Source organism: Coturnix japonica, chromosome 9, assembly GCF_054131305.1.
Source record: "Coturnix japonica strain WE chromosome 9, WE-NBRP24, whole genome shotgun sequence".
Classification (NCBI taxonomy): domain Eukaryota; kingdom Metazoa; phylum Chordata; class Aves; order Galliformes; family Phasianidae; genus Coturnix; species Coturnix japonica.
Window position 1 is genome coordinate 27,704,230 of NC_140671.1, and position 27,819 is coordinate 27,732,048.

A 27,819-nucleotide genomic window follows, 5' to 3' on the forward strand; every position below is an offset into this window, starting at 1 on the left:
GAGGAGCCCCAAAGAGGAGCCCTCAGGGTGATGCCAACTCTACCTACAGCCAACAACAAGACAGTGGATCGAATGGCCAAAAAGAGGGAAATACGGCAAAGCGACGAGACGGAAACAGGCCGTGAAAAAAGTTTAAACACATTTATTGAAAATACCATTTATAAAATGTTTCTCTGCATACTCGGGCGCGCTCTGACGGGGGCGATGGGAGAAGCTCTCGACCCCACAACGAAGGCGCTTTAACCCCGGGACCGCCGTCTCGCCCTGCCCGCAGGTCGGGAGCAGCCGCCACGGCTGAGGCATCGGCGCGCGGTCAGTGCTGGAGAACAAGGTTGGGTGTGCAAGGAGAAGGGTTGGTAGGCACCTGACGGACGGGAGGAGAGACATCTAACATCGGCAAGGTAGCGGAAGCTACGCCAAGAGCTGGGGTTGGTTGGGGTTGTTCTGCCAGCCGCCGGCCTTCTGGAATAGAAGCTATCGAGCGATCGTTAAGGAAAGGTGCGGTGACTACAGTTATTGCTAATGTCCTTCTCCCCTCCTGCTCCCACCCACCCACCCACCCCAAATAAAATTATCAGTTCCACAGACGCCTCCAGCCTGAGAGGGAGCTCAGTAAGCAGCAAGATTATAGCTTCTAAAGCCACGGAGATGGGTCAGGATCCTGGTGAGACAAAGGCTTCTGCCCTTCCCACCTCGCCATCCTCCTTCGCCAGTCACTCAGGGCTCCAGGGACTCACGTGGAGGGCGACACAGGGTCAATGAGCCAACCGACCATTCTAGTAGATGCTATCTCCTTTTTGTACACAGGTAGTTTTATTTTACCTTTTTAAGCCGTTATTTCCATCCACGTCTTTCCAGATGCCTGTTTCCCATACAACGTGGCATGGCACAGTCACTTCTGTTCAGGCAAAAGGCATCAGGTTTGCTCATTTATCATATCTGCCAAGCACAAAGCATCTGGCAGCACAGCACCCGTACAGAATAATCCTCTGACATCCAACAACAGTATTTTCTAGGTACTGAGCACGCAGCAATCCGCCGGCCCGCGGCCATTTCAGCTGAATGAACAGTCGAGGTCCTCACGACACGCAGAAACACCTCCACGCCTGAAGTCACCCCTTACATCCCCTCCAAGAAGAGCCTTAGTGTTCATCTAATCCCTGGAGACATTAATATGAAGATAGGTCAGCTTTGCCTAGCGTGCATTAGGACAGACAGCACTGCGCACGGGGGAAGCATCCATGTTCAATAGCATCCTGTGACACACACCAGTTCCTCACGGCTCTTCTCCACCACCACCGCCGTCCTGGGAAGCTTTCAGCCTGCAAGCTGCCTGAAATCCTGTCTCTTCATGAGAGCAGGAGCAGCGAGAGTAATCCATTCCCTGAAGCCTAGCGGAAAGCTGGCTGTCACCACCCACAGCGTACGACGATGGAGAGCTTTCCAGACTTGATTGAACATATTTTGTTCCTGACGCCTGTGATTTCTACAAGTGTGTGTGTATCAGGTACAGCACCGGCTCGTACCATAAGAGAGATCAGAGCCTTCAGTCCATTGTAAGCCACTTCGGTTTCAACCTTTGGAGCAGCAGCCATCCCGCTCCCTGCCGTCACATCAGCCACCAGGCAGGCTGGATGGAACGCAGCTCTTCACCTTGTGTTCATTTCATGGAGCAAATGAGAGCCACACAGCACTATTACCCTCCTAGCCTGCACGTCCAGATGTTACAGAGCCTTAGTTCCTCGCAGATCAGCTCTGCTGTGAGCAGAAACCACACAGCAGGCATTTTCATGGGATCTGTCTACATTCCCTTCTCCCCACATACAAAAAGATGTATTTAAAGTTGTTTTTTTTCCCCCCCTCAAGTCAGCAGAAAACACTAGCCAAGCTTTAACAGGTGCAACACACAAACCAGGTCATTGGACTCCACTGGCTCCCAGGCTATGGCAAACAGAAAGGCTGGGCATCCCAGAGTCCAGTTTGCTTGGCAGTGGTAGAAACACAGAACGAGAAGCTAAGCTTGTCAAACCCTAAACCACTAAAAGTTGCAGGAATTCAGTGAAATTCCTTTTCACTCAGCTACCTCTCTCAGTTAAAACAAACTAAACAGTTCAAACCCTTTCCATGCACTCCCTTGAAAGTCAATCCGATATACAAACAGAAAACAAAAGGGAAAATAAAAAAAAATCAAAAGATATCCTTTGAAACAGAACTTGCTCTTAAAGTGATGAAGACAAAATGCATGTCTGGGGAGGCTTCCCAATTTTTTCCCTAAATCCCAGGTTACAAGTACAACAAACATTATTGCTGGCACTAGCTTGAACCAAAGTGGCACACATGACTCTTTGCACCTGTCCGAGTCCTTTACCCTCCCCTCCCCTTTCCGCTTACAGTGACTGGGGAAAGCCCTCGTCAGTTTGCTGATCACAGTGCGTGGAGCGGGGAGGTCACAGTGCGTGGGGTTGGAGGTCACAGTGGGCAGAGCAAAGGGGATCACAGTGCAAGTAAACCAGGTAGTTCCCTTTGCTCAAGTCCATTTGTCCGCCACAGCAGTGCGACCCGTGGCAGCTGACCCTGCTTTCTGCAGCATCCTCTCATGCCCACGTTTATCTGCGTTGTTTGAAGCCTTGTGAACCATCGGGGCCCAGGGGCTGCCTAATCACATTATTGGGCTGTCTGATGTCCTCCGGTTGGGAGATCCTTGTTGGCCTGTAAGGAGAAAGGAGAGGATGATGCACTATATCTGTGGAATGTAACGTGTATGCCTTCAGATACTCCTGTACTTGCTTTGATGGAAAGCTGCAGGACAATTGTCACAGACCTGCTGCATTTCTCCTTCGGAGTAACTAAAAATAAACTGACACTTCATTTCTTTCCTGAAGTTTTCAAAGTCTTGTTCCCAAATGGCTAAGACCAACACTACAGCTACAAAGGAAAGACCTTAAACAACCTGTACCCATTTCAGAGTGCTTCCTTTCAACTTCCCCATCTAATGACAGCAGCCCCTTCAAGCCTCGTCTTTGCTGAGGTTTTATGTCATGTCAAAGTAATTCTGGTTGCTTGCACTCCTCTCTATAGACTCAGCTTGCTCTCAAGGATTTAAGATAATCTTTATTGCCTTATTAGGCACAAGCACTTTCTTTAGCTGCCAAAAATCTGAACCGTATGTTGCTGTTTACTAACAAAATGCTCCTTTCTCCTTGGCTGGCCTCGTTTAACACTACAAGGAGCACTTCTCCTCTTTCCCCTGCTTGGAAAGTATTTGCACAGAGCATGCACAAAGACGTCACTTTCCTGTCCCCAGTGCCAAGTCTGCTCTCACCTATCTAGAATGGGTTTCTCCTGCTCCTCTTCGGGGCTGGCGCTGCCCAGTATTCGTTTCCTGGCCTCGGCGTATTCTGCCTCCCTCTGTGCCAGGGACTTCACAGGGAACGCGGGTCTGGTGGTGGAGTTGGGGTTGCTGAGAACACCGTTGGTGGCCGGTCGCTTTAGGATCCGGATCTGTGGGGGTGGACCTGAAGGGACGCTGTCGTCCTGAATCACGATCGGCACTTTAGGAGGAGATTTGGATTTTCGACTGCTTAAGAAAGAAAAAAAAAAGCAACAAACAAACACACAACATTTCATCAGTGCTTGTTTTTTACCACAAGCATGCTTTGCTTTTAATTCTGTTTGTGGATTCCTCCCAGTCAAACATCATTCCCATGACTAAGAGGCAGCCTGTAACAATTAGAGACCTCGTTGTATTTGTAACCCTAAACTAGAGGCAGGCAGGTTTGCAGATTAGCTCAGCAAAGGACAGAAAACACCAACCTCTGCTGCATTCAACATCTTGAAACTCAAACAAAGGAGACGCTGAGCAGCGATAACTTCACTTTTGATTTGATTCAAAGATTTTCCAAAAGAAAGTGTTTACATATCTTCAAAGATATCGGTGCAAGCACTTTTAATTCCACTCCTTGGCAGGTCTTAGAGCCAGCCTTGGTCCCAGCCTGTCTCAATTCCCACTGACCCTTTTCTGTGTGGGTGTGGGAATCCCTAAACACCATGGCTTTAAGTGGTGTGCTAACAATCAGAAGGAAACAAACAAAAAGATGCATCAGAAGTGATTAGAAATACCTGTGCTAGGTGGTAATAACAAAGACACCCCCACTCCAACCCAAACAAGCAGGAAAGTTAAGTCTTACTGATGCAAGACATGGTGAACCAATTTAGGCTAGGCACTGCGATTACCTGACTCACTCATTTCTTCCTATGAGTGTATTTTTCTTAAATGGCTTCATCACAGCTGGAGCTACAGCCAGTCTGGGAGACCCAGCTCTGTAATAAAATCACCCCCAAGAACCTTTCCATTACTCTGCTATGGATCAGAGGGGCCCCCTGGTGGCACAGCTACAGATGCCATTTCCCAACGCTGACATCGTGCAGCAGTTACCTTTCCTTCTGTGTGATCTTCAGCTTCTTTTCCAACCGTCTGTCTATTTCCTATAGAGGAAGGAAGAAGAAATAAGACACATTAAGGCTCATCTTTGAGATCAAAGTATGAATCTGTCTGTGAACACCTTCTGTTTCCCTCTTTGATACAGTGATGCTTCACTGTGAAAGGCAGAGATGGGACACCTCACAACCTGAGCATGAGCTACTAACCAAGAGGCAGAGGAAAGCAAAAACCACTACATTCACTGTACCCATGAATACACCTACAGCAGGCCGAAGTTGCAAAGCAGGGTGGAAGGGCAGCTGTGAGGCATTCATCTCCCCTGGAAAGCAGTTTTCATTCTCAGAACTTCAGCTGCTAAGAAAGCTTTCTTATGGGCAGAAAAAAGCCCCAGAAACATTCAGCAAGGTGCACCGTGATGGAGCAGACACTGGCACTAAACCTCCCTGCCAGAGAACCCTCAGAAGCAGCAGCTGGGACAACACACAGCAACACAGACATGGAGCCTGCAGCCATCCCTAAGACTAGCCAGCAGGTCTGCATTCCTGCTGCTTGCTGCAAGAACCCGCCTTCACCAAAACATCCCTGCCCTGCCCAACCCACACCCAGACACTCACCAAGCTGCACTAACCAACCAAGCTTTTTCCTCCTATGCTTCTCCCTTGCTTTTGCAACAGAGCTGCCAAGTCAATCAACACACGGAAAGACATCTTCATTACTCTGAAAGCTAACAGTGTGGCTTTAAGCTTGCTGACCTCTGTCAAAAGGTTGCACCAAAGGTGTTTGTTTTGCACTTGGAACAATGACACAAAGAAACCTGGCTAAACAGAAGAAAGCTCTCAGCCCATCCAGTCTCTAAATAACCCATCCCAGCAAGATGCACCTCACCATTCCCTTTAGGTCCCCATGATTGCAGACTGTATAAAACAGCTTCTAAAACAGCAGTGTGTTTTATTTAACTGTCAGTGAAGAGGGGGGGGAAAAAAGTACCTGGGAGTGTCCCAGTTTCACCATCTGATAAGTGGTAATGCTGCAGGAAAGGTCAAGCTCCTGGCAGGATGCAGGTCAGTTTGTTTAACTACACAACAAACCTGCTGCCAGCAGAGCCTGCCCTGCTGTCAAGAAGCATGAACAGCCTGGTAAGGAGCTGCACTGCCCCACATCCTCACCCCTGCACTTCTTTGCAGTTACTCCCCAGTGAACAAGGAATGAATGCAAGCCATGACACACGACCTAAGTGTGGTGCTTACTCATGGTCATGCAGCCCACAGCAACCACCATGTAGAAAAACACAGTTCTGAGTTGTTTCCTTCCCTTTCAAGAAAACACAAACTTCAGAGGAAAATCCCACCTCAACATTGCTCAGGAGGATGGATCCTGCCCACATGGATGGAGGAATGGCCAGCCAGGAAGGCAGCAGGGAAGCGGATATCCTGGCCAAGGATGGAAGTGATTTAGAGCAGCTAGCAATAAACAATGACAGCCAAACCAAGGCCAGGGGGTTAGCTCATCTGTCTACCCTCCACCAGGAGAGGTTACATCCTACTATAGAATATTTGGCTGTACCCCTCCAGGGCTGTCTGGAATGAAGCTTCTTTAAATACCCCTTCATAAATACCTCACATGTTGGTGAGGGGTGTAGGGTGCAAACTCACAAGCATCTCGACCTCATTCATACCACATGGAAGATTTTTTTCCAATGCCATACAGCAAGTACAGAGATCAGAACCAGGATGTCAACCCTCAACCACTGCCTATGGTGCATTGAGACATAAGGAAGATCCAGTTCTGCTCTCCTTTATTCCCTTCCCAGCTATGTTTCTGCATTCCTGTAGGCTCTGTGAGTCAGTCCTGAGGTTAACATCACGTTCTTCACCTCAGATGGCCGGATCCTGTAATTGCAAAGCGTCACTTCAACCCCATCACCTGAAAAACACTCTGATTAATGTTCCCATCACAGTGACTGAGTGCTGCTGGGCAGCTCCTCAACCTCTCACGCAACAGGGACGTTCTGTCTACATTCTCTGCTGCCAGAATCTACAGCTAGAAAGAAACCTACCTTTAATTTATCTAGCACATGTAAGAGTATACCATGGAATCCTTCAAAACCTACCATAAATACACCTTATATGAGCCCTTCACCCAGATTTTCACTATCCAGTGCTTGGCACTTCTGCTGCCTCACTCCTCTGGCAGCTGTAATATGAGATTGATGCTGTATTTTCCTAAGCAGAAGCCACATCACTGCAAACTCCTGATGCTTAAGAGAATTACATTTTAGTAGGTATGGAGGCAATGAGCTGACAGTCGGACTCGAACTTAAACGTCTTTTCCAACCATAATGATCCTGTGATATTATAGGTATGAAGGAGTTCAAAACTGAAAAGCATTATCAACTCAAATAGGCAGCCCTTGATCACCAGAGCGACCCAAAGCATTATGAAGAGACACAGTTGGCAGCTCACAACAGGGGTCATACTGCACACAGCTACAGGCTCAAGAAGCACAAACAGCAGATCTGTTTGCTTGCTGATGTCATCCTGTTTGCACTGCTCTCTCTCAAGTTGCCTTGCCATCGAGCTGTGGATAACAAGATAAAATTAGGACCTGACTTATGGCACAAGTGCCAGAAGCAATACAACAAGCAAAAGGCATGCACTCAGAGGAGGGGTGAGCCCACATGGCACTCAAGGACACCAAGCTGCACAGGAGCTGGGCAGGTTATGCTGTACAGAACCAGTTATTAATCTTCGGATGGTGTGAATGCATTAAGAATCCTTGCTTTCATTCCCCAAACAAGCATATTTATAATCAAAAGTTAAGCATCGTCCATGCTCCCTTGCTTTATAAACAGCCTTCTGTAAGATTAGCAGAGAATCTCAACAAACTATTTTTAGTGCTATTATGTCTAGATTCTAAAAGGGACCCAGCAGACAGCGTGAAGAAGACACTGTTCTTTGACATTTAAGCTGCATTTGTAGATGAGGACGTAATGGAAGCTGAACTCCAGTCCCATCACAACTAACTTTCCACCCCAGATAAAACAAGCCCAACACAACAGCAATGCATGTGAGGATCACCGTGTGCCTACTGGAAAGCAATTAGGTGAGGACTGCAAAGAAACCTACTTAGACTCATAGAACCATCATTTGTAGTGAGGCACAAGCAACCTACAAATCTTTTACACCAGCAGCATTTCTCCCCTCTGCCCCCAAAATCCAGTTACTTTACAGAAACCCAGAGGAGATGCTCACCAAGGAGGCCACAGTGGAACTGAGAACTGCCACTGATAAAGGAAGCTGCAGTCCCTTCAAAAGCTGATAACATTTCATATACACAGCTCTGGAAAAACATTAACCACACTCTTTGATGTATTTGCTGAGAACACTTCTGAATACAACCTGATACCTCGCCAAGCAACCGAGTGTGAGATCAAACCCTGAAAGAGGGAATGAGTCCGAGCTGCATCCTCCCACATCAGTGCAGTGGGAGCCTCATCCACTGAGCACAGGCACCACTGGGTACCCAGAAAACATCACCAAGTGAGAGCAGGAGCAGATAATCCCCATGTAGCAAACTGACTTCTTGCTAGCTACTCATTTCTTTCCTCTGAAGATATATAAATCTTTTGTTAATTACTAGAACATTCCAATTCCTGAGGCTAGTAGGACTCAGACTGCTCCATTAATTAATTTGCCAAGTTACTCTGCTTACAGTAACCCTGGCAGTGCACTGTACCCAATGTGATGCCAAGAAAGCTGCGGATGCTTTTAGCTGTGTGGCATCTGTATCTTCCATAGGTAGCTAAGCCTGGCAAGGGTTCCCACCTCAGCCAGGCAGACAGAAGACGGGGGAAGCACTGAAGAACACTACAGTTTCTTCTCCCCCCCCTCCCACCTTCATGGGTCAGTGGAACAGGCAGATGCTCACCAAGGTCATGCTGCTGAAACTGGCAGCAAACAGAGACTGCTACCAGGTGATGCTGTCTCACATCATCATCCTATGGCAGATGCTGGGTTTATGACATACAGGGCTTGTTTGTTTCTAGCCAAAAAGCTCTTTTCTTATCAAACAGTCACTGCTTGGGCAACGCTGAGCAGCAGGAACATCAAGTTTTGTTTCCTAATTTCAAGAGTTTTGACCAATTCCAAATAACCTAAAGCAAATATTTGGTAAATGTTTCACAGAAATCACAGCGAGCCTGTCCCCATTCACGGTGCTTCCTCCCGGCAGCAGAAAACATCAGTTATCCTCAGGGCTTTTCCCCAAGGCACAGCCCTAACCTGGAAAGAAAGCGTGCTAAAACCCTGCTGACTCGTCCTCTGATCACACAAGGAGTTAGTTAGCAGGCTACACAAGCTGGAAGTCACAGCATTATGCTCCAAAATACTTCCCTTTTGACTTCTGTGTACTTTGATCATGTTTACCAACAGAAGAAACACCAGCCAAAATCCAGCTGCAGCCCTTTGCAACCAATGATTCACCTGCTTCTGCTGAAGGGTGAAATCCAAAGCAGGAAGCACAGCCTCCTGCACCTGCACATCAGAAGGCAGAGAGGAGCTCTGCAAACACCAGGCCCTCCTGAAGCACAGCAACACCAGATGATCCCCATACCTACACACACCTCCAGCTCAATGTAACCCCTAGGCATGGGGTTTTAACTCCAGTTTGGGAGTATTGCTTCCCATCTGAAGCGTTGTTAGTCAGATCTGCTGGCCCCACAAAGTTCTGCTGCATCATCTCAGTACAAAGAACTCACATGTAACATCCCCCACGCCTGCAAGATTCCTGGGGTAGATGAAGCTAAAGGAGCAAAGGTTTCTGCTTAATGTATGGTCACTCAGGGCGCCACATACCAAGTGAGCTGCTCCTTGAGCTGGCAAGCACAGGGTAATTCTGATGACACAGAACTAGAAGACAAACAGAAGCTGCATTAAGAAAATCAACTATCTTTTGTATAGCTACTTTGACTGACCGAGTCCAAAAGACAAGCTGTATCAGGTATTTTAGCTTTGCCCCTTTCAAGGGGCACCAGCATCCCTTCAACAAACTAAGGGAACGATGAGCATTAAATATCTCAGCATCCTTTCTGTTCCATAGAACACCCTCCGGTGGCTTAGCAGAAAACTACATACCCAGAATCATGGATCTCCCTTGGCTACATTTCTCTTATTTCCTCATTTAAGTGCTGAAAGGTCTGAAGAATAACTAGTCAGATTCACAACTGTGTTCAGAATATATTTAAAGCTGCTCCTTGGCATGATAGTTTTTATCTTTAATGTTTCATTGCTTACCCCTCTGAACCAGGGCTATCATACCTCTAAGTTAGGCTTGGTCTCAGACCCTGTTAAGATACAGGTGAAAGAAACCAAAGCAAACCCCTTAAAACTAAAACAACACAATGATTAAAGTGGCAACACAATTTAGAAGCTCTCCCAGCACAAAGTGTTTGCACTCATGCTTTCAATACAAAACCCACCCAATTAAGGCAGCGGATCTCAAGCCTGCTCCCTGCAGCAGATTTGTCACCAAGAAAAGCAGGTGTGCCTCAAATATATTTCAGCTGTTAACAGCTGATGTCAGTCACGCTGTCTGCTCCCCTTCCTGCGCTGTTCCCCTTTCAGAATCTGCCTCTGGCAGCAATAGTTGCTGTAGTGACCCAGATTGCCCCCAGCAGCTCCCACTTGCTTCAAGCAGAAAGGCAGGAGAGAGCAGATCCACCTTCCCACAGCTCCATCCCAGCTTTAACATCCTGCAGTGTGTCAGAGCCTCCTTTCTGCAGGCTGCAGCATGACCTTTCTAAAATATCTCTGCTGCTGGAAGACGGCTTCCATCTCTTCTCTTGCACAATAATAACTCCTGCTGGAGACAGCTCAGTTTTCTCCTTGCTCTGAGTGCTTTTACAGGCATCCAAAGCCTGGACAACTGCAAAAGCAGCTGCAAGTGCAGTGTCAGCTCCTAGAGAAATCTGTCTGCTTCCCACTGAGTAGCACAAGTGAAACGTCTCTGCAGCTTGGACTTGCTGGAAAGGGGCTTCAGAAAGGACAGGAGATTTCCCTTCTATGGGTTTTGAAAGAATCCCAAAAGGTACAAGCTGTGAAGACAAACAAGACAGACAACTGGTGCCTGGGATTTGAGCAGCCCTGCAATTTTAAACCATTACTTTAGGCCTCAGCTATTATCAGCTCCCAGCCACAAGCGACGTCTCTTCATGAAATAATTTAACGAGCACCTGAATTAACTCCACCATCCTGTACGAGGTTCCCTGTTATCACAGGATCACGGTGCTAGCAGCAGTGCCAGCCCTCCTTGGCACCTCATAGGTGAGGGCATTGGATTACAGCTTCTATTTTACCCCTACCCTGTTCCCCAGCTGTAACCCAACTCCTGCAGCAGCCACTGACCAGAGCCAAGCTGCCCTCTTGCTGCAGAGCCAATTGTTACAGTGTCCTTCTGCCCTCTGAGCGTCAATGAGCCCACAAAACACCCTACAAACAGCAGCTCACACTGCAAATACAATTCTCTTTCCCATGCTACGGGGTAACGAACCCCCTCCTCACCATCTGCGGTTAAAGTTACCGGTTTTATTACACAAGGGAAGGGTGTAGAAACGATCAACACCCTCTGAATATGAGGCTACTCAAACACAAGCAGCAACGCGGCCTAACGGAGGCAGGGGGCTGCCCAGGAGGGGCCTTGAGCTCCTTAACACACACAGGGCCCTATTAACAGCCCCAGGCCCATTAACAGCCCCAAGAGAGCTGAGACAACAGCGGCCTCACCCCCCCACCGGGCCTAGATACCGCGGTACAGCCCTACCACAGCCCCGCACCGTACAGGCCGCGGCCCCTTTAAGAGGCCTACCGGCCGCTCCCGGTCATCTGCCTCCTCACAAGCCGCCGTGCCGCCCCCCACTCGTCCCTCCTCGCCCCCTCTCCCCCCTCAGCAGCCCGTGGTCCGCCCTCACCCCGCTGTCGGCCGCCTCCTCCCAGCTCTCGGCCACCTCCTCATCTTCCATTTTAATTCCCCTCCGCCGCCGCCGCCTCCAGCCCGCGGCCCGCGCATGCGCGCCCCACCCCTTTCCTCCGTGCGCCTGCGGCCTAGGGGACGGTGAGGCGCTGCGCATGCGTGGTGGGCGGCTGCGGGGAGCCACGTGCGGCGGGGAGGGCATGCGGAGGGGAGGGCGGCGCGCTGGCGCCCCCTAGCGGCGGGAGGACCGGCGATATAACACGCCCGTAACACACTGGGCGGAGCAGGAAAGCAAGTTTTAGCAGGGTTTACCTCCCAGTATCCCTGCAGGAGGAATAGCTTCAACACAAAGCTGCTAAAGGCTCGCTAGAAAGCCTGAGTGGGGACAGGCCTATATGGATCACATAGGAAACGTGGAGCTGCATGAGGATGGGAGGAAAGGGGGTATCTTCAGGCTGTTCTCTGCCTCTTTCCCAAGGGAAACTGAAGCTGCTGCTCTGCCAGGCCTTGCCCAGAGCCGCCCTGCCCCCCCCCCCAGCTGCCCTCCTCTCCAACATGGCGGCCTCGCCCTGCCTCCCCTCCCAACATGGCGGCCCATGTGCCCCCTTGAAATACACTCAACATAGCAACCGTGCGGTTTGACCTTCCCAACATGGCGCCGCGCCCACGTGACCATTCGCCCCGCCCAATTCCGTAGTCACGTGACGTAGGGACGGGTAGCGCATGCGCAGTGTCCTCCCCGCCGCGGCCAGAGCGGCGGCTGCCGCGGCGCTGAGGGAAGATGGCGGCGCCGGTGCGAGCCGTCACCCGGGCGACGCGGCGGTTCCGGTACCGGCTGCCGTGAGGGTTCGGCTCGGGCCGGCCCAGCAGGTGAGCAGCGAGCAGGGCGGGATCGGCTCCTCCTCAGGGAGCGGCCCCTCGGGGCGGGCCGGGCCCTGCGGGGGGTGTTGGCCGAGCATGAGGGCCCCGTGTACGGCCGGACCTTGGGAGGGTCCCGTGTGAGGCCGGACCCCTCTGTGAGGGTTCGGTGTGGGGCTGAAGCCCGGCCCTTTATTTAGGGGGGGATATTTAGGGCACAGCCTCCATTTGTCGGGTTGTTAAGATGTCCATCCTCAGCCCCTCGTTGTTGGGGGGCTCCTTTGGGGGTCCACACCCTGTATTTCCCCCTTAAAACGACGATCTGGTGATGCTGAGTTGTACAGTGTTGTTCCTTATCCCCTGAGAGACACTGAGGTTTATTGGTGCCAACACAAAGGTGAGGCTCAGCTGGGCTCCCAGTGCAATAAACAACCTTGAATTGCTGTACTGAGCAGCTCACACATCGCTTTGTGGCCTGTATGTGTTGTGTTCCGAGCTCCTTCCATAGAGGCAGCCCTGTGTTGGGCAGCACATCCATCAGCTCCACATCCATCAGCTCCACATCCATCAGCTCTCCATCGCTCCCCATTGTCTCGCTCCTGCTGTTGGAACGGCTCTTCTTGCTCACTGCATCCCTGTGTTCCTGTAAGGGAAGAGCCCTGCTTCAAGCTTCAGAGCTCAAGCTTTGCGTTTCTGGAAGCTGTGTGAGCCTCAGTGTGAGCCCAACTTAATTCGTGTTGAGAGGCAGAATGAAAGAGAAGTTGGGGAAAGCCTTGTTTCAGCTGAAATGCGTCTGTGGTGTGGTGTAACATAGGGCTGGTTTGTGTTTGGATGATAACCCACTGAGTGCTGGGGATGTCATTTGTATTTGAATGGATTTAATTCTTGTTAGCGAGACTTAGAAGAGCTTTGGCAGAAGAGTTGTAACTATGTGTGTAGACAGATAGCTTTGATCTTGGGAGAAGTCTTCTCCTTTATACTACAGGGCTGTGAATCTGTTTAAAACGCGTTACATCTGAGATGTCGCTGACCTAAATTTGGAACCTGAGTGTAATGACAGAGCAGCCACCTCCTATCATCGCTTGCATCCTGGATCAATACATTGCATTGCAGGTGGCCTTGCAAAGCCCTGAACTGCTGCTGATGCTGCAGTGTCCTCACAAACTGCCCCATTGGTGCACAGTGCAGCAGCAGTTCCAATCTGGGTGCAGGGAATTTGCCCTTCTGGAGACCAAACCTCTGAGCCAGGTGTTAGCAGTGAGTCTCTCCCAAATCTTACAGCTATTCCCCCTTTATTCCTCATTTTTCCTTCCTTTTCCTTACACTTGTGCTGGAGCAGAGGGAGGATGATGCTGCTGCTTTCCTGTGTCCCTCAGGGTTCAGTGCAAAGAGCCTGAACAAATCCTGGCTGATTTTACATAGTGAAGATGTCTATGTGTTTTTCTCCTTGTGTCACCTGATAGTTATCTGATAGGTGGCTCCACCCAAGCAGCAATTATTCCACAGTGGCAAGTGAAATTCATTGCAAAGCGCTTGGGTGTGAAAAAGCATCATGCAGCATAGATGTGTTATTGCACTTCTTCACGTGTGTTGCTTTATTCTCATCCACAGCAGCACATAGAACTTGAAAAACGGAGCTCACTTGAACCTGGGTAGTCACTAGGGATTGAATGATCTCCATTTGGCTACTGGAGAAACCCAAGAATGCTTCATGTGGAGTCAGGGATGCTCAGTTCCTTGTGCTTTCCCAGCACACGATTGATTTTTTTGGGCTTCCAAGGGCTGTGGGGCTGCAGTTCAGCCTGTTCTCTTTGCTGCCAACTTAAGCCATTTCCACAGGATGTGAGTGAGCATGGCTGGAAAGGGGTTCCCACTTTCTGTGTAAACAGAGCTGTGCATCCGAGGGAAGTTCTTTTCCCTGTGTGTTTAGTCATGGCAGCCTTTATTGTACGACATCGATTCAGGCTTTGCCCTTATGCGTTTATAAGGTTGTGCATGGATAAACCAAAAGCCCTTTGCTTCTGAATCGAGGTGTGGGGTGAGGACAGCTACATAAGCTTGTGGGAGGAATCAGAGCCAGCAGGATTGGTCCAAGCCCTGATAAAAGCCTTTGAGAAGAGGACTCTGGTGATGTATTTGGTGAGTGCTGCTCTGGATGCAAACCCCTTTCAGGGCGTGTTCCTGTGTGCAATTCAGTTATCTCCTGCTTCCTGTCGTGCTTCAAAATTCAAGTCAAAATCCCTTTCAAACTCGCTTATGCTTTTAGATAAAAGCAGAGCGGGGTGACACAGATGTGTCGAAAGCTGCGGCTGGAAACTTGGGATTGTGCAAGATGTAAAAATGCAGTTCTTGCCTTTGGGAGCTTGCTATTTCGGGAGCTGCACATGTTCTCATAGAGCCTCAGTTAATTCACTTTGGGTTGCGCCGCAGACTGTGTTCACTCCCCCATTTCTATGGCAGTTTAAACAATATTTATCTTTGCTAGCTAAACACCTACTGAAATATCCATGAATTAAACAGAAAGCATTCATTTTCCCCCTCTTGTCTGCAGATTGGGGCTCCAACAGGCTGTGTCTCTTCTTATGCTTTAGACTCATTTTGAAATACTTGTCCGGCTGTGCTGGGTTTAACATAGTTTGGGGTTCTGATGGTTTAAAGTGAATCCATAGGGTTTCTCTGAAGAAGCAGCTCATACTTTCTCCTCCATCTCATTCCAGTTTCTCTTGGTGTTACCAGGTGCTTTTAAAAGCAAAGTGAGTGCAAGATCATCATAACTGGGCCAAAATCAAAGGAGAAACCCAAAGAACAGCAGCCACCTTTACACCATATGGAGCTAAAATCACTGAGTCAGGTTCCTTGTGTGTCCGTCTAGCAGCCACCTTTAATCTGTCACTTTGAATGCATACCCTTCCTGCATTTGTCTTTAGGCTCCGTGTTTTTTCCCTGTTGCAACAGGGGGGAAAAAAGCCTTTGGAAGCAGCAGTGGCCCATTCTGCATATGTGGGCTGGGGGGAGCCAGGCTGCGTTTGGGGTATGAGGTTGGATGTCTGCAGCAGGGGGTCAGGGTGAGTTGACAGCACAAGTTCCTTGCATTTTGGGTTGCTAATGTGCATCAGGCTTCTATTTCTTGTCTTCTTTCTTGGTATCTTAAAGGTGGTCTCAGGAGCTGCAGGAGGTGAGCATTGCTCAGTGCTGTGCTTCATTGGATGTCCTCAGCCCCTGCATGCTAGCAATGATGACAACATTGCATCAGCACGCTCCTGTGCAGATAGCAGCACGGCTGAAAGCTAAGGATATCGATTATAAATTAAACCTTGGCCACTGAGCCTGCAGTAATATGTGGCTTTTTCCAGAGCATCCTTTTATTGGCCTGAAAGTCAGTACCACTGAGCTCATCTTCGCTTCAGAGGAGATGTCTCGAGGCTACTTGTTACTTGATTTCTTAGTGAGCAGAGGAACATTGTGCTTTGTACCATTAGGCTGCAGGGTAGCTTTGCTCTGTACAAACATGAAATCCTTCCATGCACATGAGGAGCACCAGAGGTTGGCACGTGAGCATTTACTCAATGGATTGCCCTGCAGCAAACCTTGCCTCAACCAGCATTCCCATTATTCCTGTGCAGGTTTTTGGGGGCTCTTTGGGTGTAGAAATGGGTATTGAGAGGTCTTGAAACACAAAAGTGATGCTTCTATTGTGTTTTTAGGCTTATTTTTTATACATTCAGAACACAATTGGTTTTGAGGTGTGTTTTCCTAATGGCTCAGCTGTCTGAAATCTGTGTATGAAGTCTGTGTACAGGCTGACCTGTTTTGTGTGTGCAAATAAATCTTCAGACTGTGTGTGATCTGGCACATTTTCCTCTATGATCCTATGAGAATTAATGTAATTAATGGCTTGCAGGGAGCCAGCAGAGGGAGTGCATGAGCATAAAACACCACAAGTCCAAGTTTAGGGTGATTTTGGTGGAGAGAATTAAGAGCAAACCCGGACACAGGTGGTGCAGCTGATCATTGCAACCAAGCAGAATAGTTATCAGAAGTGGCTCAAATTGGGTTCAGGTCAATGGGGTGGTCACTTAGTGCCTGGAACCCAGATGGGAACCCAGCCCTTACAACAGCACTGGTTCTCCAGGCAGGGCATACAGCAGGGAGGTGGCATTGAGAGGGAGAGATTGGCATTTTGCAGCTTGCAGATGGAATATAGGAAACCTTTCTCTTTAGAATTGAAGTCTTATATGGCGGAAAAGACAATTTCCTGTTGAAAAGCATCCGAAGGGGAAAGGCAGCGCTTCAAAGAACTGGGAACTGCCTGTTTTGTGGGGCTGAAAAGCAAAGCCTGGTGCAGGTGTCCACATGGTCTCGCTTATTCATCCTTCCAGCATTGCCATGTTAGGTCAGATGCTCATGGAGCAGTGCAGGGAGGATATTGCTTATTGGTTTTTTTTTTTATCTTGCCTAAAATATGCTTTTTCCCCCCCCACTGTGCTGAACTTGTCTGGCAATTGATTTTCAAGCAAGTCGGGTCTCACTGATCCAAGTTTGATCTGTGCTAACAAGAACGAAATGATATCCCTACCCCAAATCAAAGGCAATTAACACTGCTGATACCATTAATCATTTGAAAGGGGGGGGGATCAGCACAAGGGGGGGAAGCTGCCATCCAAGCCCTTGGTGGCATGGCTGCTCAGGAGCCCTCGGAGCCTTGCTTTGGACTGGCTGAGCATGTAAGCCCAAATGCTCTTAATGTCTCCTTAAACACAGCTCTGCTGTGCCAGTGGGGCTGATGACAAGCAGAACAGGAGCTTGCAAAGTATGAGGAAGTGTCTGGAGCAGGTTGGGTCTTCCACCCCTAAATTAACCCTGTAGCTACTGATTGCTAAGCGCAATTAAATGTTATGTAGAGTCCCTTTCTCCTTCCAACCAAAGCAGCCAGCCAGGGCCGGGCCATTTAACACACACCTTCATTTTTTTTTCCCAAGTGAGAACGTAGCTTCTACAATTATGTTTGGATAACGAGTTCTTTGTGGCATGTGAAAATGAGCATTCCCTTCTGAGTAACGCGCTGTGACTCAGTACTATTGCATGGCTGCTTATTTTCATTCAAGAGCTTGTTTTCATTCAAGAACTTTCCCTTTGGAGGATTTTCTTTCCCTAAAATCTGTTGACTTTCTAAAAAGAAGTTGTCAAAAGCTCTGCGGGTTCAGGCACTTGTTTGACAGCTGAGCAGAGGAGGAGGGATCTCATGATGGGAACCAGCAATGCAACCTACGCTTGTGAGCTGGGGTCCATGGGACCAGGAGTGATGCCTGCAGGTAGGGGAACCTTGCTGTGTTAGGAGGGGTTTTGCATGAGCTGCCTCCTGCAATCAGGTTTTGGGGGGTGTTTTCACTTGGCAGTTTCTCTGCACTTCATGTTTCTTCTCTCTGTTCCACTGCGGTGGCTAATAATTTTAAGCAGAATAACTAGCAGGTTCTTAAGTAGATTCAGGAGGGGAGGGAAGGGGGTATTGAAGTGCACAGAGAGGAGGAAAAGAGTTATAAAATGCTTTGCCAGCTGGCAGGGTAGCAGCTCTTAGGATCGGTCAGACAAATGGGATCGGTGCTGGCGGAGCTTGGCTTCGATCACCCTTTGAGTACGCATTATTTTAAGCGGTTGAGATCATTTGGTGAGGCTTGAAGCTGACTTTTAAATGCTCTGATATGTCTGTGCTCCTGCAGTGTAAAAGCTCTCCCCTGTGCTGGGGGCTGGAAGGTGCAAAGCCACAGGGTGATGCTTTGGGACGCTTTGTAGCCATCAGTCAGAGCAAAGCGGGGCTGCTGGGTGATTCACTGGCAAGTGAATCAAACTGCACGTGCTTTTTGATGAGACACAGCTGTGCAAATCACTTTGGTGCTTTTTGAGTGTTGGTGTTGCTCAGATATTAACTTTAGTCTGTGTAGAAGCTGCAGTCCCAGCTCAGCACAAGCAAAGAGCATCCGGAGAGCTTCTCTGCCCCTGGGACAGCTAGCACAGCTACTGATATTGGATGTTCTCCTTTAGGAGCTGGTGGGGTGCTTGAGCTTTGTGGCCTTTTTGCCTTGAGGCACTGGGGCAGGGTTATAGCACAGGGCTTTTGCCATCACTGTGGAAGGTGAGTGTTGCAATCTGCGGTTGTTCCCAGCTCCCTGGTCTCATGCCCTATGAACAGATCTGCATCTACGGCATGTCAAGCTTGGTGCCCAAATATCCCTTCCACTTGTTTATCTGGAGCTGAATTCATTACTAATCTTGTTCTCCTCACCAAAAAAATAGCACGCTGTGGGTGTGAACTTGGAGGATGGTAATTTGTTATGCTTAGGAAATGAGGATCTAGCTAAGTGAATGCATTTGGGTATAATGATATCAAGAGGTCTGGTAAAGCCGTAATGAAGTCCTGAATACTCTGCAGTCATTTTCAGTTCAGTTAAGGGAAGGCAGAGGGATTTCCTTGCTCTCCAGAGCACAGGCTGCCATCCCGATGCCCTGCCAGCTTCCTCTTCAGTCGGCTTCCTGTAATTTTGCAGCAAGAATGTTGAGATTGCATGTGTGTATTTAATGAGCATTACAAAAAAGATGTCTGGGAGAGATGTGCCCAGCAGGAAGCTGTGCTGGGAAGCAAAGTTGGGCTGATTTTAATCGTGGTGTCATGCACTCTGCCTGCGGGTGCTGCTTGCTGTAATCTCCATCCTTTGAGGCCGCTGGTATCGATGCTGGCATGTGTGGCATCCCAGGAAGGATAAAAACCATCTCAGGTCCAGGTTTGTTTCTTTACCTTCTTTCTTAGGGAAGCCTTTCACAGCCAAGCAGCACCATCAGACACAGAACCTCTCCTACAAGCATAGGGGACCAGGCAAAGCTGCCTGGAACTTCTGCACCTGCAGGGATGCACGACACCTGCAGATCACAGGGGAACAGCAGCAGGGCTTCCTATAGCTCCTGCCTTGCAAAGCAGGTGCTCTCCTACACCCTAAGCTGCTTGCACACAGTTTGTCTTCCTCCAGATCTTGCAGTAAGATCTGTGGCTGTGATTATTCTGTGTGCTGGAGCTCCAGAGGATAGAAATCGGGATTTGACTGTGGTCAGACTTTGTGATCTTAGTGGTCTTTTCCAATCTTAACACATCTGTGATGTGTTTGCTGCTCCAGCAGTGGTGAGCCTCCTTGCTTTGGTGATGGCGGTGGTTGAGCATTTGTCTGGAGCCTTTTGTCCACGTGCAGAGGAGGCTTAGTTGTGAGCTCATTCTGAAGCAGTGTGCAGCCTGCTTCAGAGCCCTGCAAAAACCACGTCCTTGGTTTGAAGCTTTCTGACGCAGAGCTCTGTATAGGCCTTTCTGAGCAACGTAGTGCTCAGTTTATATTTCTGCTGCTGTTGAGTTTCTTTTGGTGACCTCAGTGTTCTCTTTTTTCCCCACTTGCAGCTGTGAAGTGGAATGCCATGGCCAGCTCCTCAGACAGTGAAGATGACAGTTTCATGGCCGTGGATCCAGAAGAAGCTGTGGTTGAGGGAACAATGGAGCAAGATGAGGAGCCACATGCTGAGCTGGAGGTGGAGGAGCCCAGGCATAACAGATCCATGTTGGAGCTCCCCGAGGAGGTTTTGGAGTATATCCTGTCCTTCCTTTCCCCCTATCAGGAGCACAAAACTGCTGCCCTTGTCTGCAAACAGTGGTATCGACTAATCAAAGGTACAAACAGCTGTAGTGAGAATGCATTTATTATTGTGATTGTGGGAACATTGATTTGTGTTCCAGCTGCTCTGTGTTTTGCTTTAAGCTCATCTATTGTTTTCTATTTGAATTTTATTTCAGCAAAGTGTCTGCAAACAGCCGACACTGTTGGTTCCCTTGCTTTGCTGAAGCACTTCTGGTAGCTCTGATGCTGCTGGATATGCTCTTTTGAAGTAGAAAAAAGCAAAACCCTAAACCCCTTTCAACAAAGTTGCTCACTTATTGCTGCTTTTGAGCACTACCTATACACTGCTAACTAACATTGACCCTGCATTCAGCCTTCTTCCCTGGCACATACACAGCAATCCTCCATTCCCAACATCCCATGTCTAATGTGGTTGTAGTTGTGCACTGTCTGCAGGTTGCTCAGTAATTACATCACCAAAGTCTGTGCTTTTGGCTGGAAACAAAACAGTGTTTGGTTCTTACAGCTCTGCCAAAGAGAAGTGACAAAGTATAAACTGCATCTACATTAATACAGGTCTGCATATTCAGTTATCCTGAAAGGGTAGCTCTGAGATACAACTGTGTTTCTCTGCATCATTAATTCTGAAGCCTTATGGGGATAATTTAATGCTATATAGCTGTGATATAACAAGTAGTTTTACTTGGGTCCTTGTGCAGCCTTAGCTCCTGGTGTTCTGAACACACTGCTGTGTTGGCCATGCAAATTTTGATAGCAAGCTTCATAAAAACAGGCAATTTGAGAGGAAATACCATGGTTAGATGTGTGGGAAACCAGGCAGCTTGCTGCACTAGGGCAGCTTGTTTCCTCTGGAAAATGCAGAGCAGGTGTCGGGTGAGAAATGTCTGCATTCTGCCCCTGGCTCTGCACACAGTTGGCAGGTGTGTGGGGCGATGTCTCACTTGTGGCCTTGTTGCACATGTGAGGCGTTGCTGAGATTCCAAGGATTCTCTGCTTTGCCCAGTGTTTTAACAGGCTTGAACAAAAACACAGCAATGCTACTTGTGAAGTAGCATTGCACCATTACTTTGGCATCATTTTGGGTCAGTGAATGCGCAGTGCTCTGTTACTGCTGCCTCAGCAATCTGCACCCTTTTGCTTTAAAGTTTTCAAGTGTCCGTGGCCTTTTGTTGCTGCTTTCTCACGCATCCTTGTTCCTGAAGCAGCCTTAAGAGGTGCAAAGGATGCAGCTGGAACAAGCCAGCACCCGGTGAGTCACCCCAAAAGAGGCTGTGGGAAACATCCCTGAAGTGCAGGGAGGGAAGAGCAGCCCGTGGCATTGCGGAGTCGTCCATCTGGAGTCTGCAGGGTGGTGCTGGGCAGCTGCAGTGTTTTTTAAAGTGCCTATTGCTAACCTGTGCCCTGCGAATCACAGAGGTCACTTGAGGTAAATGCCCAATCTGTTTTCTTCTGGTTAATTTTTCCTGTTTGTCAGGATGCATCTGCTTTGAACCCTATGGTTCATGTTAGGTTTCCCACATGTCTCTTGGGGACCAGCTGCTGGGGAAGGACCCACAGCTTCATTTTTTAAAGCTTCCTGCTGTGTATCCCAGAGTGTGATTTCTTGCTGGGGGTGTTCCTGGCACAGGGCATGCAGCAAAGCAAACTCCTGGGAAAAATCTCAGCAGGTTCCGCTGCTTCAAGTGCATTTGTTGCCTGGTGCAGCCCCTGTGACACCAGGTCATGGCAAGGCTCAGATCTGCATGCTGTCACTGAAAGCCTTCTTTAGCATCCAAGCACTACAGCTAAATCAGAGTCTGCTCTGTGTGCTTTTTCAAAGCTGGTATTTTGCTGCACATGCACAAGGGGCTGCATCTTCTCCCCATGTACCTGCTCAGAGCACGTTGAGGCAGCAGGGATGTGGCTGAGTGATGAGCAGGTGCTGTGGCCACAGAGCATCTGTTGAGCTGCTGCAGTCATCAGTCGGCAGCAGACCACTTTCTTCCCACAGCAACCAGCCTCTGACTCTTCTCAGCACAAGCACAGTCGTGTGCACTCCATATACTGAGTGAATTGTGGCTGGAGAGCTGGCCTGCTTTGCACAGGAGCTGGAGCCATCTCCAATAAGCAGATCCATGCCCTGGAAAGCTGAAGGAAAGCTTTCAACAAATAACATGCTGATTTCTGCAACTCTTTATTCTCTTAAATCCTCTGAATTTCTACCAGCATCATTAAAATCTGAATGCAGGGGTTCTTTAATAACTGCTGTCACGCTGCTACTCACTACACATCTATGTGATACTTTGGCTTCTCCAAGTTCAGTGCTTCCTACAAAGGCTGTCGTGCACTACTTAGTAGAGCTCTAGTATGTGCTGGATTTGGATGTGCTTGTGCAACCGTGCAGACACATTTTGTTCCTAACATGCCCCAAATTCTGCTGACATCTTGTCTTTTTCTAGGTGTGGCCCATCAGTGTTATCATGGCTTTATCAAAGCAGTGCAAGAAGGAAACATTCAGTGGGAGAGCCGCACTTACCCTTACCCAGGAACCCCCATCACGCAACGCTTCTCACACAGTAAGTAACTGCCCAGCAAAGCTCCTGATCGACCACAGGAAGCTGTAATGAGGCGTTTGCATTGTGTCACCTGCTGCACGTGGTGCTGTGTGCTGGCTGCTTTCTGCAGCACTCCGTCTCATAGCTTGTGAGCAGTAACTTGGAGGAGGTTGAGCGTGGTATGCCTGAAAACAAAGCACAAAGGGCTGCACCCGAGAGATATTGAAGTAAGCTCCTTTCCTGTGGGTGTGATTTGCTGATAGAAGTCAGCAATTTGGTTGACAGCAGCGCTTAAATTATGGCTGCATTTTTGCCTTGCTTCCAAGTTTACAAGTTTATGGAACAGAGGAAGAGTTCCCATTGAGGGAAAGATATTTAAATCAAACTTGTTATTTGTACTGCAAGAACACTGAGCTGTGCCAGGCACTGGCTTAAAATATGACAAAAATTCAGTCCTTGTGGTTTTATCACTGGGTCAGAGCTCTCAGGGAGCTCAACTCAGCTCTTCCGGGGAGCAAACTTCACGTTTCAGGAGGTAAATAAACATGATTTAAGTGGTGTGATTCCAAGAGCAAGAAGTTGTAAAATTTTCATATTCCTAAGGAATAATTTATGTAGCAACTGACACACAGAATATGCAGCTTCTTGCTTGGACAAGTCTGGGAGGCATTGTGCTGATGGCGTTGTGTTCTTCAAGGATTTCATTGTCCTCCTCAGTAAAAGGAACCAGGGTTCATTGCTGCATTTTAGCAGCAGTGCTTATAAGGTGCTTAGTGATGACTTGCAGGTTTGCATGTATTTTCTATCTACTTGCTGGGGTGTATTTTATGCGCACTGGTTCCTCTGGGTGTTCTGCTTTTGCACTGGCTCTGGAATCATAGAATTCATAGAATGGCTTTGGTTGGAAGGGACCTTAGAGATCACCTATTTCCCAACCCCCTGCTGCAGGTAAGGTTGCTAACCACTAAATAAGGCACTAGATCAGTCCAGGGCCCCATCCAGCCCAGCCTTAAACATTTCCAGTGATGGGGCCTAACTGCTGCTTTCAGAGCCTGTGGTCTGTATTAGCCTCTGTGTTTGCCAGTGTCCTGGCTCTGGTCAATGATGATTAGTAACAAAGCATTATTAATGTACTTTACGCATGGAAAGCTAATCTGGATTAACTTGTTTGCTGATTTAAACTACTTTTTTTTCTTCTTCTTTTGTTTGGAACAGTTCTCCAGATCTGTGAGATCTGTTTTCCCTGCGGCAAAGCTGCATGAGTCTGTGGGTGGATCCCAATATCAGGGCCTGGAGGAAGGTCTGATCAAAGCTGGGCTGGGTTCAGATTCCTTTTTTGTGAGCAGCAACAAATCATTAATCACAATGCAAAGAATCTTGGAAAACTGTGATCTCAAACACTAATATGCAGTGAGAGGAGGTAAAGTGGGAAGGGGAAGTCTGGGAAGGGGGTGCGGAGGAGGTCTCACAACCCATTTTTTAGGGGTGACCTGGCAGGTTTCATGGGAAGACGTCATCTGGCAGGCATGAGTCCTTTGAAGTCAACAGGCAACGGTTGCTGGCATCAAAGATTTGGCTAGGCCTGCTTCTTTTCCCAAGATTTATTAGAGATATCTCAGAAGTGCTAATAAGGAGCCAATATTTAACGTGACAAGTAGGGGAATTTTAAATAGAGGTCATTGTCTCCGATAAATTCTGAAGAACTTAATAGAAAAAAAACTGTTTGATAAGGAATAATTAATGTAAGTCACTGGAGTTTTACAGAGAGGGAGGCGTTGGTTGAGGTCTTTGATCATATGACAAGTTTGGCTGATAAGAGACTTTATGGATGGGCTGTAAGTTGGCTGAAGGATTTAAGTGAAGCTGGGTAACACTGTGCAGTTATCAGTCATGTTATTCCTTGAGATTTAAACACACAGCCTTAATGAAAGAAGTACTCACAGGTTACTGAGGTGAACACCAGGTAGTTTTATGAAAGTGTAAACTTGGGAATAGTTGTCTAATTGTCTTCTTTAGGTGGATTGTGTGAACCTATGGAGATCATACCAGCACGGTGACTCATGCAGTGAAATCACTGGCCACAGTCAGAAAGTGATGTCAAAAGGTGGAAGAATGCAGGAAAGGAAAGGCCTCAATGGAATGTCAACCGTTGAGCCAGAAATATTCTTCCTTTGATGGTTTTGCAGTGACTGTGTTTAAGTACTGATTTTTCCATACAGATTGGGGAGTGTGGTACCAGGATGGTGACTAATTAAACACATTTACTCAGAGAGATGACAGAGGTAAAAGCTGGAAAGCTGTTGGTGTAATAGGAAGGGCAGCTCCTTTCCCAAGTGCAAGGGGACCCAGCAGCTAAGCGACTTTCTTTGTCTCTTGGCTCTGTTTCACTACCTTCTGACTGTCCCTAGGCTGAAAGCAGCAGGAAAATAATGAAATTGTGTTGAAAATGTCAATGCCCTCATTATCATATAGGGCATCTGCGTTGCATTTAGGTTTCCTTTCCCAGTTGCAGCCTGCTGGTCTTTATTTTGCTCCTCTCACACTTCGGGTGCAAATCTCAGACACTTTGTTAGTGGCTGTTGTGCAGCACAGAGGGAAAACTGAAAACCTCTTTCTCCCTGGGTCTGTTCTACCCCCAGAAGAGCTGGTATCAAACTGGAGGTTTCCCTTGTGCTCTTTCTCAAACTGACCTGTCTTCATTAGTTTCAGAAGCTTTGATGATGCACTGAGAAGAAGAAGGCAAGGCACAGCCTAAATTATTTTGGTCTAGGATTAAAATACACGCTGTGCAGACGTCACGGTGCCTGGCTGGCTGGTTGCTCTTTTAAATCCAAATAGAGGAGAAGAATGTTGCCACCTCCCCTTGAAATAATAAATGGGCTGTGCTGTGTGAATGCAGGAATGCCAAGGGAGGAGGTAGGAGGCACTCAACCTGTTGTGATTAGGGGGCAAGTGGGCCTCTAAGTATGCCATAAAGCTTTCAAGGAAGGTTGGTCCTGTTCATTAGTTCTTCCCTGCTATTCCTATCCTGTTCCCAGCAGAGTCGTGCAATCCTTCTCCTGTTTTTTACCAAGGTAAATTTGAAGCCTGCACAGTTATTCTGCTACTGCTTTACCTCCACCCAAAAAGCAGCTCCTTGGGTACTTCGCATGGTGTGTAGGTGTGTGCTGTGCACCCTGGTGTGATGTGGTTTGAGATGAAGGCTTCAGCTGCAGGCAAGGGCCCTGAGGTATGCACACAGAGAGCTGGGTGGTCTCACACCACCCAGGCCAGCCCAGGATGCTGCCCTCATGCATCCCCATCCTGCTCTTCCCCCAGTCCTGCTGTGTGGCCAGCTGCTGCAGCAGCAAAAAGCCAAGGGTATGGGGGCTTCTGGCTTTTCAGCAGGCTCTCAATGGGGGAGGCAGGTGATCTGCATGACAAGCCCTTCATCACACAATAGGTCTCTTGGCAAAGGCCACTGCTCCTGCGCTGCCCTCCGCAGAGCTGCAGCATTGTGCTGGGTTACGGTGTGATTCATTCCTTGAGATGGGGAGATGAATGTCTGTGGTGTGCAGCTGGGTGGGCTGCAGTAAAGGGCTGTTCCTCTCTGGAAGGGCTATCCCTAAAGGCTGCCATGCTGGGCTGGTGGAAGCCAGGGATGCACTTCTGGTCTGGAGCAAAGCTTTTTCTATTGTACCAAAATGGGGCATCAGCACATTTAGTCCTTTCAATCCACATACTCTTCACTTTGCATTGTGTGGTTTTATTCCTGCTGATGTCTTGTGTTGGTACAAGTTCCTCGGGAGCAATCCTGTGTCCTGCCAGGCCAACTAATCCAAATATCTTTTTATTTTGGAGCTTGTGGAGATGATGAACATCTGCCTACAGCAAATGATATAGAGAAAGAGAAGGAGCTTTTCAGCTTTCACCCTTACACATACATACCTTGGCTTTTATTTCAGCACAAAATATACTGGCTGTTTGTCAGAACTGCTGTGCAAATTTTGCACACACTGAACTTGAATTTCCTTCTTGCTTCTTTGTCTTTTTTATTGAAGTTGCCCTGCCCTCCTGCCGCCCTTGACCTTGCAGCTTGCCTTGTGTTGGTTATTTACGGTGCTGCTTGGTCCCAAATGCCCTGGAGGGGCTTCTGCATGCCCTCTCCCCAGGGCCACATGCTGCTCTGTGCCTGAACTTTGACTTGTTCTTTTGCCTTTTTGCTGTATATTTTCCAATATATCACTTGTCACTGCAAGGGCAATGCTTTCTTCCCCCATCCAAACCCCAGCTCATGCCTTTTGGCTTTCCCAAAGCATAAAACACTGCCACTTTCTCCTGTGTTCTGGTGGATGTGTGCATAGATGTGAGTTACTGTGATTGCTTCCTACCAAACTTGATAGTAAATCAAGGAACCTCTGTGCAGGCACTGATCATGTTATATGTTAAATGCTCCTGTAAGGTGCCTGTGTTTCAATGGTGCCTATTTGTGATGAGATATGATAAAATGCTGTCGGCTTTGGAAAAAGAGAGTAAGTGACTGTGTTTAAGCACACCGGACTGTTGCTTAGTAAACCTTGGCGGCCCCGTAAGCAATATGAAATAGCTTAGAGTAGGTAAGCATGCTGAATGTGTTAATCGTAGCTAATCTAATTAACTGCAAGCTTCTAAGGCAGCTTTCATTGCACTTTCAGGAGCAGCTCTGCTTGAGAGTATAATCGTCTTAGATTCTTGCTGGAGGTTTACATTGGGTTGGGGTACTCCTGAGCCAACTCATGGCTTTATCAAGGTTGCTGTGGCCTATTGGCTTTTCCCTCATCTGAAACTCAGGGGGAAAGCAAATTATTTTGCACCCAAAACATAAGGAGAAGCAAATGAACTAATGCAAGGTTTTCTTTCTCCTAGGTGCATGTTATTACGATGCCAACCAGTCAATGTACGTGTTTGGAGGCTGCACGCAAAGCAGCTGTAACGCTGCCTTCAATGACCTCTGGAGACTTGATCTGAACAGCAAAGAGTGGATCCGGCCCCTGGCATCAGGTGAGTGTGGCTTTACAGCCCTCCCTAACCCTTCTCCAGCTGTCCTGCTGTCAGAGCCTTCATTACCACTCACCTTGCCTCCAGGCTGAGTGGTCCCAGCTTATTTTATCAATTAATGGTTTCCAGATGACATCCTGGACACACATCTGTTGCCTGCAGCAAGGTGCTGTGAGGCAGATGGAGTTGTTTCTGGTTTTCCTCTTCATCTGAAGAAGTTATTCAGCACCGGTTCACGCCGTGCATGCTGAGGGACATTGAACTGTAGTTACAAGAGCTCGTGCTGATAAGAATTGTTGTCCCAAAGCTGAGATTTTTGAGTATCTCTGCTAGT

At 48.2% G+C, this 27,819-nt stretch overlaps 2 protein-coding genes across 10 annotated transcripts in view; one reads left to right on the forward strand and one right to left on the reverse strand.

Annotated features, from left to right (window-relative positions):
• Positions 1 to 127: 127 nt before the first annotated feature.
• Positions 128 to 11,512, reverse strand: SZRD1 (SUZ RNA binding domain containing 1). 8 transcript variants are annotated; one of them, XM_085509750.1, is made up of 7 exons: positions 11,406 to 11,512; positions 10,780 to 10,781; positions 9,295 to 9,348; positions 6,315 to 6,364; positions 4,436 to 4,485; positions 3,323 to 3,580; positions 781 to 2,709 (listed from the first exon to the last, which is right to left on the reverse strand). In XM_085509750.1, the coding sequence occupies exons 1-7, from the start codon at positions 11,501 to 11,503 to the stop codon at positions 2,607 to 2,609; spliced, it is 615 nt and encodes a 204-aa protein (XP_085365876.1). In that variant the 5' UTR covers positions 11,504 to 11,512; the 3' UTR covers positions 781 to 2,606. The 8 variants fall into 8 exon arrangements, 6 of the variants coding, with proteins under 6 accessions (XP_015737777.1, XP_015737775.1, XP_085365873.1 ...); XR_014932110.1 differs by lacking the exons at positions 6,315 to 6,364; positions 9,295 to 9,348; positions 10,780 to 10,781 and adding an exon at positions 128 to 474 and having other exon boundaries at positions 823 to 2,709; positions 3,323 to 3,577; XR_014932109.1 differs by lacking the exons at positions 6,315 to 6,364; positions 9,295 to 9,348; positions 10,780 to 10,781 and adding an exon at positions 128 to 474 and having other exon boundaries at positions 823 to 2,709.
• Positions 11,513 to 12,157: 645 nt separating this feature from the next.
• Positions 12,158 to 27,819, forward strand: part of FBXO42 (F-box protein 42) — a 34,526-nt gene continuing 18,864 nt past the window's right edge. Inside the window, exons 1-4 of one of the 2 annotated variants that reach the window (XM_015882276.3) lie at positions 12,158 to 12,277; positions 19,701 to 19,967; positions 22,374 to 22,490; positions 27,354 to 27,488. In XM_015882276.3, coding sequence (XP_015737762.1) covers positions 19,718 to 19,967; positions 22,374 to 22,490; positions 27,354 to 27,488 — 502 coding nt within the window. In that variant the 5' untranslated portion in view covers positions 12,158 to 12,277; positions 19,701 to 19,717. Of the gene's footprint in view, positions 12,278 to 17,391; positions 17,578 to 19,700; positions 19,968 to 22,373; positions 22,491 to 27,353; positions 27,489 to 27,819 lie in introns of those variants that run through there. The other variant, XM_015882275.3, reaches the window with a different exon arrangement.